This window comes from Rhinatrema bivittatum, chromosome 5, assembly GCF_901001135.1.
Source record: "Rhinatrema bivittatum chromosome 5, aRhiBiv1.1, whole genome shotgun sequence".
NCBI classification, from domain to species: Eukaryota; Metazoa; Chordata; class Amphibia; order Gymnophiona; family Rhinatrematidae; genus Rhinatrema; species Rhinatrema bivittatum.
This window is the reverse complement of record NC_042619.1, coordinates 262149698-262168096: the sequence shown is the minus strand read 5'-3', so window position 1 is coordinate 262168096 and position 18399 is coordinate 262149698. Positions and strand designations below refer to the sequence as shown.

General features: G+C 44.1%; 1 protein-coding gene across 4 annotated transcripts in view; it reads left to right on the top strand.

Annotated features, from left to right (window-relative positions):
* The window catches only part of NSD3 (nuclear receptor binding SET domain protein 3), a 502906-nt gene that overhangs the window by 310809 nt on the left and 173698 nt on the right, over positions 1-18399 (top strand). For all 4 annotated transcript variants that reach the window (XM_029603933.1, XM_029603930.1, XM_029603931.1 and 1 more), the window contains one exon: positions 15346-15543. In XM_029603933.1, coding sequence (XP_029459793.1) covers positions 15346-15543 — 198 coding nt within the window. The remainder of the gene's footprint in view (positions 1-15345; positions 15544-18399) is intronic.

The following is an 18399-nucleotide window of genomic DNA, read 5'->3' as shown; positions in this document are numbered from 1 at the left end:
TGTATTCAAAATAATCATTAACCGATTTCCTCCTGCCTGGTATTTTTGTATCTATAATATAGTGTGTGTTCACCTTTCTTATTTTTGTTAAAAAAAAAAAAAAAAAAAAAAAGTTTATTTTTTGTGTGAAAAAACACTTTAAAAATCTTAAGTTATTCGTCCATATCTATGCATTAATTTTGCAACTGCAGAGATTATCTATCACCTGAACCATTAATCGCTATGAAAACGCCAATGCTCATTGGTTTTTGAAATGTTAACACCAACTGAATTGAATAGAAAAACTTTCCCGATTTATCTGAATGTCAATATTTCCCAACAAGGCCTTGTTTCAGATCGAGAGATCCTTCTTCAGGAGATTTTCATATACTTCCAGCTCATTAGCAGGAAGAGGTCAGTTAATGATTATATTGAATACACTACTGGATGTAGTGATATAGAAAATTGTATGAAACCTTCCTTCTCTTTCCTTAAAAAATTTGTGTTTATTTGAATGCTACTTTAAAATAGTGTAAAAAGCAAGTACACATTCACGTGGGCGATTAATAAGATAAACATATAAAATTAAAAAACATTGAAAAAGAGGTGATATTTTGTGGAATTCGGTCTTAAGGTATATATCCCTCTGCATACAATTGATAGTGCATCTAGTTTATTCCAGTATTTGAAGGCACAAGCCAGGGGTAGTGCCATTTCCATGAAGAATTTCTTAAAGAAATCAGAATAAAACCCATCAGGTCCCAGGCTCTTGCCAGCTGGTAGCAACTTAACTGCTTTGGACAGTTGTGTTAAAGAGAGAGGTTTCCTCAGCTTCTCATTGAATTTGAGTGGCACTTTAGGTTGATTAGCTTTTTCTAAGAAGGCTTCAATAGATTCCATATTGGCAGCCTCCGCCCCTGCATATAAGTTCTCGTAATAAATCTTAAAGCTTTGAGCTCTATAAGCAGAGACAGTTCAGATAGCAAAGTTTGCCAGATACTTATCCAGCTAACTTTGGAGGCATATTCAGCAGTGTAGCCGCACTATTGAATATAGCCAGTTATCTTAATTAGATAGCTGGCTAACTTTAGGACAGCTCTTTGATTTGACCAGTCTTATCTGGCTAAGCTAACCAACTAACTTTCAGTATTCGAGTTAGCTGGTTAACTTAGCCAGCTAACTCAACTTCTCCCAGCTATGCCCCTAACTTATCCAGCTAAATTCTAGCCAGCTAACTTATTAGCTGGCTAGAATTTAGCCAGATAAAGGCCGAATATAGCTGGGTAAGCCGTTTAGACGGATAACTATTATGTTATCCATCTAAATGGCTTTGGAACATGGGCCTCATTGTTAATATCCTTGAGATTATTGGACACCTATCCATTAGGAATATCAGTAATCAAGGTGCTTTTATTCTTCCTTTTAAACAGGCTTGCTAATAATTTCCCTGCTTTATTACCATGTTCTACAATCTTTGGTGAGTGTAATGTAATGCTTTTTCAATCTGATCAATTTGTAGCACCTCTATTTCCCTTCTATGTGCGATTAATTGTTTCCAAATCTTCTTAGATCCAGTACCTGTGTGTATATTTTCCAACCTCTGAATATCTCTTTCGAGTGAGACCACCTTGGCCAACCTGACTCTTTTTTACTGACTAGTATACACTATAATTTTACCTGTCATCACCACTGTAAGCGTCTCCCACAATGTTACTGGACTATATGTTTCTGTGGCATGAATTTCAAAATAATCCTTAATCTCCTTTTTAATTATCTCTTGAAAATCCTTCCTGGGGGAAGTGACGTTATCAGGTAAGGATGATGTCTGATTGAATCCTTTCTCGGTCGATTCTCCTTGCTAAAAGCAGAAGTGTTGGCGATTATTCACCATCTTTAGGATCCTTATACATAGCATCATGGCTCAGAAGAAAAAAACAATTGATTTAAAAATTTTCATATGATTACAGCGGATCCCAGTTTGTGGCCTTGAGCACCTCAGGCACACCTTCGAATGAAGCGCAGCTGGCAGTAATGGCAGAGTCGGCCTGTGCTGTAGATATGGATTCAGATACCGCTTTAACTAAAAAAGATATTCACGGCTGGTTTCTGGACTTTATAAGGACATTCAAGCTTTGAAAGAAGAGTTTCGGGAGGCACTTCTGGATCTCCGATTGGAGATGGTGGATTTGGGACACCTTGTGGAAGACACTGAAGCTCAGGTGGAGGAGCAAGGAATGAAAGTTCAATTTCTCCTTGCAGAGGTGGAGGAGCTGTGAAAAATTAAAGAAGAGATGGTGATTAAAATGGAATATCTTGAAATCACTCTCGCCATTCGAATATACGAATACAGGGACTAGCGGAAAGTGAGGAGTGTGCTGATGCCATGAGCGTAGTAAGGCAAGTTTGCGGGGCAGTCCTAAAAGCAGCGGCGGGACCAGGAGGTGAACATACACCTGCGGAGGTGGTGGTGGAATGCACACATCGTGCATTGGGTTTGGCCCCATGAAACACCCCCAGGGACATTATTGCCTGTCTGCACGGCTATCTACTCGAGAATATAATGAAAGCAGCACGTCAAATAGGTCAGCTTTCCTGGGAAAGACACACTCTTTCATTATACAATGATATATCTCCAATGACTTTGAAACGTCGTCGGGAACTCCAGCTACTGACTGCGCTACTTCAGAAGGAAAACATACGTTATAGGTGGCTATACCCCCACAGTTTGGCCTTTACGATCCTTGGGGTAACATCTAAAATAAAGGCAGTGGAAGAGGCCTATGTTATTTTGGCCACAGCCAGTTTCTCCACCCAGTCTTCTGAAGCAAAAAAGGAATCTGCTGGCACCCCGGCCTTATCGAAGTGGCAACAGGTGGGGAAAGGAGGCAGGTGCTTACAATAAAATTCGGGAGAGATTCCCTTCAGAAGATGCTTGCTGAGATGGGTTCACAGGAACTCCCCCCCCCCCCCCACCTGAGCCTGAAAGTGGGCGAAATGCTTTCATTTTGCTGGCAATGCCAATGGACGAAGCTGCTCTTTATTGTACGGTTTAGGGGTGGTATGGAGCAGTGGATTTTCGGTTCTGCTTATAAGAAATTAAGCATCATTATGATTTAATTTGTTATGTATAAGTGATGTTGAGTTATAAAATTCTGCGAGGGTTTTGACATCTCATCTTTTATGGAGCTGGACCGTGGTTGAAGGCTCATTCCCCCTGTGAATGGGGCTATTAATTAATTAATTTATTTATTTATTTAACAGTTTTATATACCGACCTTCATAGTAAATAACCATATCAGATCGGTTTACAATAAACAAGAATAACTGGGGTAGCAATTCAAGTAAACGAAAGGTAAACAATAGGTAGGAATGAGTCAAAAAAGTTACAATCAACAGGGTAAGTGAACTTGGAAGCTTGCATGAAGCTGGAAGGAAGAGAAGGCAGGAAATAAATTCATACAAAGTGATAACATAGTGCGTACGGGTTAAAGCTTAATGGTGCTTTAATCTAGAGGAGTCAGAGTCCGTTCATGAGAATAAACACCGAGACAGGCAAGCGAGAAGGACAACTAGTGATTGTCTGGTGGGTCGGCGAAGGCTTGGTGAAAGAGCCAGGTTTTAAGTCGTTTTCTGAAAGTTAACAGGCAAGGCTCTACTCTGAGGCTTGATGGGATGCTATTCCAAATAGATGGGCCAGCTATTGAAAAAGCTCTGTCCTTTGTCACTTTTTGAGATGGGTGATTTGGGTATAAGTCTGCTACTGGGATATGGGGGTGGGGTGGAGAGTTCGAGAAGGGCAAAGATGGGGGGTGGGAGTTTGCTAGTCGGTATCATCTGGCTTTGAATATGGGGAAGTTTCGTAAATTTAGGGGAAAGAAGTGGGAAGGGATGAAACCTGGTGATGAACGTCTACAGTGGATGGGCGGAATGCAGTGGGGATAGGCATGGTAATCATGATGACTACTAAGTTTGTTTCTTTGAATGTAAAGGGGCTTAATTTTCCATTTAAGAGGCAAATACTGTATAAAGAGATTTCTAGGCTCCGGGTGTCAGTAGTTTTTATCTAAGAAACCCATCTGAAGTGGAGGGATAAATGGCTGATGGCTTCTAGGCATTTCCCTCCAGTTTTTTTTGTGTCCAACTCCCCTGGTAGTAGATATAGCGGGGTAGGCATTGTCCTAGCTGCCTCTGCCCTTGTACAGGTACAGGCTATGCACAAGGTTGTCAATGGGCGATTATATTATTCTACAAGTGGATATTGACCATTGTAGATATAATTTGGTCAATGTTTACTGCCCAAATACTGCACAACAGAAGATTCTGGACGAGATTAATAATATGCTTGGAAATTATGCAGGAGGTAACCTAGTATTGGGAGGTGATTTTAATATAGCTGGCCTGTCCCCGTTGGATAAATCCTTGGGAAGGATAGGGGCATCCAAATGTGACAGATTATCTCTGCATAGGTTTCTGTTAGGAATTATTAGGAAGGGAATGGTTAATAGAACGGAAAATGTCATAATGCCTCTATATCGCTCCATGGTGAGACCACACCTTGAATACTGTGTACAATTCTGGTTGCCGCATCTCAAAAAAGATATAGTTACGATGGAGAAGGTACAGAGAAGGGCAACCAAAATGATAAAGGGGATGGAACAGCTTCCCTATGAGGAAAGGCTGAAGAGTTTAGGGCTGTTCAGCTTGGAGAAGAGACGGCTGAGGGGGGATATGATAGAGGTCTTTAAGATCATGAGAGGACTTGAACAAGTAGATGTGACTCGGTTATTTTCACTTTTGAATAATAGAAGGACTAGGGGGCATTCCATGAAGTTAGCAAGCAGCACATTTAAGACTAATCGGAGAAAATTCTTTTTCACTCAACGCACAATAAAGCTCTGGAATTTGTTGCCAGAGGATGTGGTTAGTGCAGTTAGTGTAGCTGGGTTCAAAAAAGGTTTGGATAAGTTCTTGGAGGAGAAGTCCTTTAATGGCTATTAATCAATTTTACTTAGGGAATAGCCACTGCTATTAATTGCATCAGTAGCATGGGATCTTCTTAGTGTTTGGGTAATTGCCAGGTTCTTGTGGCCTGGTTTTGGCCTCTGTTGGAAACAGGATGCTGGGCTTGATGGACCCTTGGTCTGACCCAGCATGGCAATTTCTTATGTTCTTATGAAGGATTGGAACTTAGTTGATATTTGGCGACTTATGCATCCTTTTAGCAGGAATTATACCTTTTATTCTAATACGCATAACACTTATTTCTAGGATTGATTTTTTCATGATTGATAAAGATCTGGTTCCTAGGACTATTGGATCAGATATAGATTGTATTACATGGATGGATCATGCCCCTATAATGTGGAAGGTCACAATGGTGGGGTCTGATGCTGGGAAGCGTTTCTGGAGACTAAATTACTTCCTTTTGAAGGATAAGCAGTACAGTCAAGAGATTCAGCGAGACCTGGAGGAATATATCTTGCTTAATGACACTCCCGGAATGTCCCCTGTAGTGGTATGGGAAGGGCTGAAAGCAGTTATCAGGGTAGGTACCTCCCACAAGAAGGAAAAGGGAAGGAAATTGGAAGTGTTATTACGGGAGCTTAGGGTGCTAGAGTAGCAACACAAAGCTAGTCCGGGATCCGTCAGAGTGGGGAAGTTGGATAAATTGCATCGAGTTAATTGCTCTAGACACCGAAAAGATAGCCTTCAGTTTAGATTTAGTTAAGCTTCAATATTATGAGTGGGGTGACAAAAATAGTAAACTCTTGGCTAATAAGCTGAAAAGTGAGCATTCTCTAGCCCAAATTCACAGCATACAGGATAAACAAGGGGCTGTGTTGTTGGGTTCGGATGAGATACGGCAGAGGTTTTTGCAATTCTATTCTGAACTATATTCTAGAGCAGTGGTTCTCAACTGGTGTGTCGCCAAGAACACATAGGTGCGTCGCCACACTTCCCGGTCCCCCGCTGACCCAGCTGCGTCCCGGTCCTCCTCCGCCCGGGCTTAAAATGTTGTTAGCCCAGGCAGAATGCGGCAGAACAGGTGGAGTCAACGGCACCGGCATGGTCTCTTCTTTCCGCCGCCCCCCCCACCCGCGGCCCAGAAGAGGAAGTGGTGAGCAGCGGGTGCATGCGCGGGAAGAAGAGACCATGCTAGTGTGGTCAGCGTCGGCCCGAAGAACAGGAGAGGCGTGGTCTGAGGGATGAGCAGCACGGTGCGCAGAAAAATGAAGAAGAACGTCAACCCACGCGGCCGATGGGACTCCTTGCTCCGCCAGGGCTGAAAATGAAGGAGGTTAGGGTTGGGAGGAGGGTGCTGCTGCCCCTAGTTCGGGGGAGGGAGAGCGAGTGAATGAGCAAGCAAGCATGTGTGTTTGGGATCATGTGTGTGTGTGAGATAGCATGTATGTGAATGATTGAGAGCCTGTATATGTGAAAGAGAGTATGTCTGTGATTGAGAGACTGCCTGTGAGAGAGAGAGAGAGCATGAATGTAAGTTTACGATTGGGAACCTGTATGTGTAAGTTTGTGATTGAAAACCTGTTTGTGTGAAAGAGTATATGTGTATGATTGAGATCCTTTGTGTGTGAGAGAGATCATGTGTATGTATGATTAAGAGCCTGGGTGTATAAGTAAGAGAGAGAGCATGTGTGTCTGTGTCTGATTGAAAGCTGGTTTAGGTGAGGGAGCATCTGAGTATTTGATTGAGTACCTGTGAGTAAATGAGAGAAAGAGAGAGCATGTGTGTCTGTGTGTGATTGAGAGCTGGTTTAGGTGAGGGAGCATGTGAGTATGTGATTGAGAGCCTGTGTGTAAATGAGAGAGAGAGCATGTTTGTAAGCATGTGAATAAGAGTCTGTGTGTGAGAGAAAAAGACAGCATGTATGTGTGTGATTGAAAGCCTGTGTGTGTAAGCGTGAAAAGATAGACAGTATGTGTGTAAATGTGTAATTAAGAGCCTATATAAGTGAGAGAAAAAGCATGTGTATATGTGAGTGACTGAGAGCATGTGTGTATAGGTGTGTAATTGAGAGCCAGTGTGAGAGAGTGCTGGTATGTGACTGAAAGAGAGGAGAAAGTTCCAAGCAAACCACCCCTCCTCCTGCTAATTCAAAACAATCTCAGGAGACCTGGATATCAAACGTTCCCAGGTATGCAGAGGAAAAACATTTTTGTATCCTTATTTTTCATTACTTGGTCTTTGTGTCTGCTATTTTGAAATATTTTATTGGTATCTAGAATTTTTTATATGAGTTTTTAATTATTGGATATTCCACTCATCAGCTATTTCAAAATAATCTGTTCTTTTTGTTAGTATGGTTTTACTGCTACTGATTTTATATTTCTTGATTTGTTTTATAAGGATGGGTGATGTTTCTTTTTTTCCTTTGTTGCACTGCATACAGAGACTCTGGCTTGTTGCAGTTTCCAATTCAGTTTTTTCTGCATGCTTCTAGTTATGCGTTTTGTCTCCTTATTCTTTGTTAGGTGAGGGTCAGCACATGTGATTTAGGTGAGGTTTTCTGCTGGCCTGTAGTTTCTGTGTAGGGCTCTATAGCAGCCTGGCTTGATCCGTTTTCCTAATAGGAGATGTATTGGTGTCTTAAGGCCTGGTGTAATATTTTCAGTGTTGCCTTTTCTTAGGTAAGGTGGTTACTGTTTTAAGTGCTGGAAATTGGTGCTGTTTTGGTGTGGGATGTTTACTATTTATGCAGTTTCTGTTCAGACAGAATACGTATCTTTTCCTTGTCATTTTAAACAATAAAAATAATTACCAGACCTTTACTTTTTATTTCCACCATGAATTGTGATGAGCAGTGTGTCACACATGTGAGCGTGGCCTGTCAGGTGTGTCACGATGGGGAAAAGGTTGAGAACCATTGTTCTAGAGCAGGGGTGGCAAACTCTGGTCCTCATTGGCCACAAACAGGTCAGGTTTTCAGGATAACCATAATGAATATGCATGAGATAGTTTTGCATACATTGGAGGCAGAGTATGCAGATCTATCTCATACATAGTTATTGTGGTTATCCTGAAAACCTGGTCTGTTTGTGGCCCACGAGGACCGGAGTTTGCCACCCCTGTTCTAGAGAAACTATAGCATCCGAAGAAGATATTTCTTCATATCTAAATACTAATGAATTGCCAAAATTCTCTGAGCAGGACCATTTAGGGGCTTCGATCTCCATTTTGGAAGTGAAGTGGGCAATAAAAAGTATATGAATGTCTTGGCAACTCCTTTGTTGAAAATGTTTAACCATCTCAGGGAAGGGGGTCAGTTACTGCCTTTCAGGAATGTAGCTGGAATCACCATATTGCTGAAACCGGGTAAGGACCCCTCACTTTGTAGCTCCTATTGGCCCATTTCACTGATTAACATAGACCTCAAACTTTTAGCTAAAATATTAGTGCAGAGACTGCGAGGGGTAATTGGGAAACTTATGGGAGCTGATCAATCTGGCTTAATGCCGGGCAGAACCACTGCAGATAACATAAGGAAAATTCTAGATCTTCTTTATGTGGTGCAGACATGTGGGGATCCTTCCCTATTACAGTCAATCGATGCAGAAAAGGCCTTTCACTGCGTTCACTGGCTGTTTTTGTTTTCGGTGATGATGAAGGTGGGATTGGGGGCCCCTTTTTGAGATAGATACAAGAACTTTACCGTGCCCCAGCTACATGTTTCAAAATTAATGGTGGATATACGGAGAACTTTTCAACACTTCAAGGAACTCACCAGGGATATCCTCTCTCCCCCTTGCTCTTTGCTTTCAGTGTTGAATCCCTAGCTGAGGCTGTTTGATGTTCAGAATGGGTGCAAGGGATAGTTATAGGGGAGGACCAATTTAAAATTACATTATATGCTGATGATATTACTTTTACACTAATGCAACCAGATACTTCCTTGCCTGCCTTGGTGGAGGCTATAGAGAAGTTTGGCTACGTGTCAGGTTTTCATGTCAATATGGATAAATCCAAAATTCTCCTGGTAAATATTGGAGAATCCCAGCAGAAGGTGTTACGGAAGTCATCCCCTTAGGTGGACTTCAGGCCCTATTAGATATTTAGGAGTCAATATTTGTTTGAAACATTCGGACTTAGTCTGGATAAATTATGACCCCCTATTGAAATCTATTTCTTCTGATTTAGATGCATGGGGAAGACATTTTTATCTTGGTTGGGGAGGATTGCAGCAATTAAAATGAACATCCTAGTATTATACCGGTTGCCTATTTAAAGAAACTTCAGACTAGGGTATTTTCTTTCATTTGAAAATAATGACCCCCTAGACTAGCCAAAAAGATCTTATTTCGGGCCAGGGGTGGCAGAGGCGCTGGGGTTCCTAACTTTATTAAATATTATGCTGCCTTTCAATTAAAGATGGTAATAGATTGTCATAATCAAAATCTTAAACATTGGGCTATTATTAAGCAGTACCTAGTGGGAAGTCCACCTATTTGGATAATCTTCTGGGCCAAGAAGCCCATGGGGTTAGATTGGGTCAGGTTTCCCCTTGTTTGAAATGCACTCTGGAGCAGATTTTACAGTCTACGCCCGATTTTATAACATGCACGCGCTGCCGCGCGCATGTTATAAAATCCAGGGTCGGCGCGCACAAGGGTGTGCACAATTGTGCAACTTGCGCGCGCCGAGCTGTGCAGCCTGCCTCCGTTCCCTCCCGCCACCCCCCAGCCCTACCTAAATCCCCCCACCTTTATTTGAGAATTTACGCTTGCCTCTGGGTAGGCGTAACTTGTGCGCGCTGGCGTGCCAGCTGGCTGCCGGCGAACGTAGCAGGCAGATTAGAGACCAGGCGATAATTTACTAGTTCATTTACTGGCAATCTCATGTCCTTTTGTACTGGCCTCACAGTGGCACCGTGAGCATATGCCAGGATCAGGCTAGGAGCCTGGTCCCCTTTAAATCCCCTAGATCAGTGGTTCTCAACCTTTCTAATGCCGTGACCCCGCAATACAGTTCCTCATGTTGCGGTGACCCCTCGCCCCCGCCCTCGCCCCGTGAGGGTGGGGTGAGGGCGGGGCTTTGGTCATATGGGGGCGGGGTTATGGATGGGGTTGGATTTTAGTGCACACTTATCATTTAATTATGACATTTATAATGTGAATGTAACTCAACTCACCAAAGGTTCTCACATGCATGTCACACTGACCCATGATCGTCACGGGGCTAGATGTAAAAGTACAGTTTGTATCCACAGGAACCCCCCTGACCCACAATAATGGATGTAAAGCAGAATTATGACATTCCCCATACAACTCACCCTACAAAAAAGATATTCTGGTTCTAGTGACATCTCAGTAACAGCAACTCAAACTCCTTCTATTTCCAGGCTCAATAGCCCTACTTATGAAAAGACAGCAGTTTACCACCAATGCATGTCCTCTGAGAAAACACAACAAATAAGACCGATACAAACGCTTACATGCTAGCAAAATATCTCATCTCGGTAACAGACACAGAACCGACCTAACATACTCCCAGGATCTGTAGTAATGCACATAAACTAATCCGCACACAGTTACACCTGTATTATGGAATACACTCAAACAGGAGCAACCCTATCTATGAAAAGGCAACACTAACAATATTAAATCAGGTCCTAAAAACCAATACACCTCTTATTAGGAAAACAGAACTAGCAAGCAGCTATAGATCCCCACACAGAAATAATTGTAAAACTATACTAATAAGCAGAATAAATGTTTCAAAACAGCTATGAACATCCAACAATTTAAAACGCATAAAAACTATTAAACATTCTCCAAACACCAATAAAATATTTCAAAAAAGCAGACATCACACAATTAAAATGGCAGTCAAGAAAAATAAACTTAAAAAGCCACCTTTACTTACCCCCTCCAGCAGCTCTCCTACTCCCCTTCCCTGCAGGCCGTGGCACTCACCAGAAGCAGCAGTAGAAGCTAAGCTCTATACTTATGGTCCTCTTCCTTAGTGCCCATGTCTCTCACACACACACACCATACCAGTCATGCCCCCATGACCAGTTTCTGTCTCTCACACACCAATCATCTCCCAAACAGTCTTTGGCACACACACACCAGTCACCTTCCTGAACAGTTTCTCTCATGCCATACACACACACACACACACACAGGCTTCCCACTCCCGTGTTCTACTTACATATATGGGCTTCTCACTCTCATAATCACTTTCTCTGTCTCTCTCTCTCTCTCACACACACACACACTCACTCACTCACCAGTCTCTCACTCCCATGCTTGTTCTCTCCACATGCACAGGCTTCTCATTCCCATAATCACTTTCTCTCTGTTACACACACACCAGTCTCTCTCATTTCCATGCTCACTCTCCACGTGCACAGGCTTCTCATTCCCTGAATCACATTTTCTCTCATTCACACACACACACCAGTCTTTTTCTCTCACACACACCATCACCTTACCAAGCAGTCTCTCTCTCTCATGCATGCACACTCACCCTGGTTTCTCACTCCCATGCTTTCTTTCACCCCCACAACACCAGGCTTCTTACGCCCATGCTTTCTCACATACCCAGACTTCTCCCTTCCATGCTTTTTCTCTCTCTCACACACACACATCAGTCACCTCCCTGACTGATGTCTCACACTCTCACATACACATCAGTCATCTCCCTGAGCAATCACTTTCATTGTCTCTCACATACACACACACATCAGCTCTCTGACCAGTCAATCACACACAGGCTGGCTGGCTGCTTCTCTCTCTTTCTCTCACTCACTTCCTCTTCTCCCCCGAGCACAAATGGGAGCTGCAGCAGCCTCGCTGGCCAAGAAAGAAGAATCCCATCGGCCGCGGGAGGCTCGTGCTGCTCTCTCCTTTCTCCATTACCGGCTGCTTCAACTGCTCGGGGGCCGATGCTGCAGCCGCCGCTGCTACTTTTTCGCGCGGCGCGGCTCTCTCTCCTTCCCGCGCACCGCGATTCACTTCCTGTTCCGGGTCACGGGAGGGGGGCAGGCGCAGGAAGAAGAAAAGGCCCAGCCGCGGGTGCAGGGCTTCTTCTAGCGCCGCTGCCGTTCCCGCTGGGCTTGAACGTGCTGACAGCCCGGCGGCAACGGCAGCGGGAGAGACCGGGAGCGCGCGACCCCTGCGTTTTGGGCGTTCGACCCCCGCCGGGGTTGCGACCCATAGGTTGAGAACCGCTGCCCTAGTTGGAGAATGTCTATGGGTGGGATCCTGCCGGGTGCTTAGAGGGCATGCCTAGTACAGGGGAGGTTAAATTGTTAAGCTAGCGGGGAAAGGATGGGCCCCATGGATCTGGTAGTAGGAGCTCCAGGTCCTTTCTGAGAGTGGAAGCTCCAGATCTCTCTGGGAGAGCGTAAGCAAACTTCTGGGAAATGCCTAAGAGATACTGTGAAGGTGAGCAGATTTCTGGGAAGTGCCTAGTTACTTTGAGTTGCTGAGACTGAGAAGAGTCATAAGTGTTTGCATTTGTGTTTGCCATTCTGACCTTGTGTTTCTGTGGCACTGTAAATAAATGCACTGAAATTACAGCAGAGTCCGAGTGTGATTGCTCTGGCTGTATCCAAGTCCTTCACCACTTGAGTGCCACAGGCACACTTCCATTTTGATGGGACGCAGCCATCAACAAGTGACTTATTAACCATAAACATTTTAAATTCAAACATGGGTGAGTGCAAGTTCTTTACAATATAAAATGGACATAATCTAATGTAGAGTGAATGGATTTCAGTTTGGCAACTCTTGTACTAATCTTGTTCACTGTTGCTACAGCAAACTCAGTCCATCTAAGTTGATACCCTCCAGAATAACTCTTCTCCATTCTAGCTTGCATTGTGACCATTTGTTTCTGGAGATTTTATACCTTATCTTAAAAAATAAATTGCCAGCTGCTCACATTCAGGTAAATTTAAGGTTGACAAAGGAGGCTTAGTGGTCAATCTTTTTACAATACCAAAGAGTTCCAGAGGCCTATTTAAGGAGTTTTGTAAACATTTTGAATAATAGGCACTTTTTGTTTTTCTGCAACTGATTCAGTACTTGTGTAATGAGATAAGATACATCGCATAGGATGCAGCATCTTTCCTCTTTCACCAGGCCTTCTCAAATTTTTTTGCCACCCTTCTATGATCTGCAGTAGCCGGAGAAAACAACACATTGTAATTTCTTTTTCCCCTCACCTTAATTTCTGAAGGAGGTGCTAGCTGGTCATAAGTTTGTAGCAGGCTGGAATGCCATATTGCCACCAACGTATCTATTACCCCAAGATGTTGAATCTATTTTATTCAGCCCAGTATTTTTAAATAGATCAGTATCAACCTCAGGCAGCATTACTTTTTTCCTAGTAATGAGTATTTTCTCACTGCTTCCTATAACAGAAAAGTATATCAAAAAATGATCAGACCATCCTGCCTCCATTTTTATATCTCTGTGATACTGTGTGTCATGGCTTCTCCACAAATCAGTAGCTTTAACATGTGCCCTGCTTTATGTTTCCCCTGCAATTATCTGAGTCAAAGAAATCGCTGTCAAAAATGAGAGGAACTCCTGAACCACGGATGCTAACGCATCGTCGAGGTGTAGGTTAAAGTCACCAGCCACTGTTAAATTTTTAAAACACAAGGCCAATGACCGTAGGAATTCGTGCGGGGTTTTTAAGTTTGCTATCTTCTGGCCAGGGGAAAATAAACAACACATAATGTCTAACGTAGTACCTTAACTAACAATGCCTCTATAGGCGGGATCTCCTCTAATGCTAGTCTATGCATAAACAGCATTTTTTTTTTTTTTTAAATTATGATTACTTTACTACCCTGTTTGACAGTGTGCTTGTTGCTAAAACATGTCCCCAGTTGGGCAGGCATTGTTCAGTATAACAGTGTCATAATCATACAACCATGATTCTGCAATGCATAAAACAATGGTCCCCAAACCTGTCCTGGAGGGCCACCAGCCAGTCGGGTTTTTGGGATATCCTCAATGAATATGCATGAGAGAAAATTTGCATGCACTGCTTCCATAACATGCAAATTTTCTCTCATGCATATTCATTGTGGATATCCCAAAAACCCGACTGGCTGGTGGCCCTCCAGGACAGGTTTGGGGACCATTGGCATAAAATATCTAGCTTCTGGCTTACAATTACATCTATAACATAATCCCCTTTATTACGCATAGACCATGCATTTATGTAGCATTTCACTTATTAAATCATTTTTCCCAGATATATTGGAGTCAATCATAGGATATACAAGTACCTGCTCTTCCCTCGGTCCTCTTTTTATGGGCAGACCTGAATATAACGACCCCTGCCTATTATCATAGGTATAACTGTATTCATTTTATAATCAACCACTCATATCCCAGTGGTAACAAGCACTATTATACAAACAAGTTTCACTATCCTAGAAATAATGAACCATTGGGACATTATGACCAGCCCCCACACTCCACAGTTCCAGGTCCCACAAAGGAGCAGGTCCTTTGACGGATCCTTAGGCGAGTGCCCACCTTACCGGCAACCTTTTTATGCAGGCCCCGTCGTCTTCTGGCAATGACATCACAATCACGTGACTTAGGCTCCGTAGAAACAGGCTAGTCTCCGTTTGATAACAGCAACGATTTCAACGGTAAAATGCTCATTAGTACCAGTAAAGTACTATGTACAGGAGCAGTCATTGGTGGCCTTACAGGCTTCCTTTTATATGCAGACCCTGTTATCTTCTGGAAATAATGTCATAGTCACGTACTTCAGACTCCGTGGAAGCAAGTTAGCCTCCACTTGGTAACAGCAACGATTTCAGCACTAAAATGCTCACTAGTGCCAGTAAAGTGCAACGTGCAGGAGCAGTATCAAAGACAGAGATATGGCTTAGTCATTGGTGACCTTATGGGCTCTCTTGTTATGCAGGCTCCATCATTTTCTGGCAATGATGCATGATCATGTGACTCAGGCTCTGTGGAAGCAGGCTAGCCTCTACTCAGTAACAACAATAATTTCAGCAGTAAAGTATTATTGCATTATTCACATTACATTATGCTGCAATGGCTGTGGACTGTTGAGGGATGGGAGGTAGAAATATAAATATAACCTCTGAAAGCAGCACTAACCATTAACAAAACCTCAACTGTATCACTGAAGAATACATATATTATTGCAGCATAATAGCCAGACTACACTTTGTGTTAATCATTTAACTACTATGCAACTAATTGGAAGGCAGAATTTAATTTCCATTGAGCTAAGAATGTTAAAATTTGAAACCGAAGACTGTTTTATGAAATTTTTTTGGGGGGGGGGGGGGGGTTTTCTGTTTTTTGTTTGTTTTTTGCAATTTTGCTTTTGTTTTGTTCTTAAAGGTCACCACACCTGCTTTTCCTGTAAGGTTCCTGGCACAGATGTGAAACGCTGTTCTGTCAGCACCTGCGGCAGGTTTTATCATGAAGCCTGCGTTCGCAAGTTCTCCACAGCCATCTATGAATCCCGTGGATTTCGTTGCCCACAGCACTGTTGTACTGCATGCTCCATTGACAAAGATATCCACAAGGCAAGCAAAGGTGAGTGGAACCAAGAGAGTCTGCTGCACTTCTGAACCTAGTTGTTCTACTGTAACATAGTAATTGATGGCAGATAAAGACCAAATGAGCAATCAAGTCTGCCCAGCAAGTTGGTTATGGTAGTAACTGCCACTCCATACACATTTACCCCCCCCCCCCCCCCCCCCATGCAGAAACGTTACATTTAAAGTTAATATAGTTTACCCTAGTTCGTCATGCCTATTCTCTAGCCTCTAAGGATCCATACTATTTATACTATGCCCTTTTGAATTCCAATACTGTTCTCATCTTCATCACCTCTTCCAGGTGGGCATTCCAAGCATCCATTCACCCTCTCTGTGAAGAAATATTTTCTGATAATAGTTCTTAGTCAACCATCCCACTGGAGTTTCATATCGTGACCCTTAGTGCTACAGTTTCTGATGGGAAAAGTCTGAAGTTTATGCATCATTAAAACCTTTCAGGTATCTGAATGTCTGTGTCATATCTACCCTGCTCCTCCTCTCCTCCAGGATATACATATTTAGATCCTTCAGCCTCTCCCCATAGGTCTTCTGGACGCCACACTATTTGGTTGCCCTTCTCTGGACCGCTTTTAACTTGTCTCTATCCTTTTGGAGATTCAGTCTCCAAAACTGAACACAGTACTGCAGGTGAGGCCTCACCAAAGACCTGTTATAAGGGCATTAACACCTTTTTTTCCTGCTGGTTATTCCCCTCTCTTTGCAGCCCAGCATCCCCTCTGGCTTTAGCCATCACCTTATTACATTGCTTCGTTGCCATCAGATCTCCAGACACTATCACCCTAAGGTCCTTCTCCAGGTCTGTGCACATTAGTATTTCACCCCCAATGCATACTGCTCTTTTGGATTACTGCATCCTAAATGCATGATGCTAAACTTCTTGGCATTTAATCCCAGCTGCCAAACCTTTGACTACTCTTCAAGCTTTCTTAAATCTCTTTTCATTCTCTCTAATTCTTCAGGCATATCCAGTTTGTTGCAGATCTTAGTATTATCTGCAAAAAGACAACATTTTCCTTCTAACCCCTCTGCAATGTCACTCACAAATGGGCCGATACAGTAAAAATTGCGGGAGAGCGGGCGATTCAGTAAGTTAATTTATTTAAATTAGGGCCCGCGGTAAAAAGAGGTGCTAGGTACACTAGCGCATCCCTAGCGCCTCTTTTTGGACAGGAGCGGCGGCTGTCAGCGCGTTTGACAGCCGACGCTCAATTTTGCCAGGGTTGGTTCTCAAACCCGCTGACATCCACGGGTTCGGAAACCAGATGCTGGCAAAATCGAGCATCCGGTTTTCAACCCGCGAGCCATGGGCCCATTTAAGAATTTTTTTTGTTTATATTTTTAACTTTTTTTTAACTTTTGGGACCTCCGACTTAATATCGCCATGATATTAAGTCGGAGCATGCACAGAAAAGCAGTTTTTATTGCTTTTCTCACAGGACAAGCAGGATGGTAGTCCTCACATATGGGTGACATCAGGATGGAGCCCAATCACGGAAAAATTCTGTCAAAGTTTCTAGAACTTTGACTGGCCCCTACTGGGCATGCCCAGCATGGCACCAACCCTACAGCCAGCAGGGGTCCCCCTTCAGTCTTTTTTTTCCGCGCAGCAGTAGCCTCGCGGTTTAGGAGCTCTGAAGAGATTCCTGACAGGAATTTTCCTCACGGAGTTAATTAAAATTAGATTGCCCCACAGGGGTCCCTCCTCTAACTTTTCTCAGGCCACGGTACTCCGGTAAGTTTTTCACCGTTTTTTGTCGATTACCGTCGAGTTTGGCCCTTGCGGCCTACTGGCCGTCGACCGTACTGCGGCTCAATTTTTTTGTATGGCCATGGCGTCGGGGTTTCGTCGGTGCCCGGACTGTACTCGCACCATGTCTATCACAGACCCTCATGGAGTCTGTGTAATGTGTTTAGGCCGTGAGCATGATGTCCTGACTTGCACCAAATGTGCCCTCATGACACCAAAAGGTCGCAAAGCCAGAATGGAGAAGATGGGACTCCTTTTCCGTGCTCACACCCCGACGCCGTCCATCGCATTGACGTCATCGGAACCGGCACCGTCAAAGTCGCACCAGCATCGACAACCGTCCGGTGACCGCCCGCCATCGACGTCTTCACGGCCATCGACTCCCGTTTCTCCCCCTCAAGATCGAGGGGATCGTAAGGAGAAACATTGGCAACGTAAGTCTTGGACTTACGAGGGAGCGAAATCATCGACCTCGCCACCGTCCGAGCCACCATCGAAGAAGCACCGTCCAGGAACGGCACCGACCACTCCTGCGACCGGGACTTCGAGGCCACCCTCACCCGATCGGGGTTTGGGAGTCGCGATTCCGCCTGTAATGGTGGTCCCTCCGACTGTGCCTCAGCCTCCCTCTTCAGTCACGGAGCCGGGGCTGATTGCCTCAGGCCTCCGGGAAGAACTGGACCGGCTGGTCCAGGAGGCCATCGACAAGGCAATGCTACGACTCCAGGTTCCTCCAGCACCGACACCAGCACCGAGAATGGAACCGGTCACGACCGGATTTCGGAAGCACTGGCACCGCTGCTATCCCGGATGGAGGCGCTTATGACTGCCCTTCCGGTGATTCCCGGGTCTCTGATGGCTCCGGTGCACTCTCCGATGACAGCTTCATCGGGAGGAGAAACACCGGTCCGCATTCCTCCTTCGGGGGTATTGCCTCAGCCATCGATGCCATGTCGTCCCTCACCACCGATTCATTCATCAGGGGCGATATGCACATCGGCGCCATCGATGCCGGCACCGATACCCCCCAGGGTGTCCACGGTGCCCCCGGTGATTCCTTCGATTTTCTCGGAGCCTCAGCTG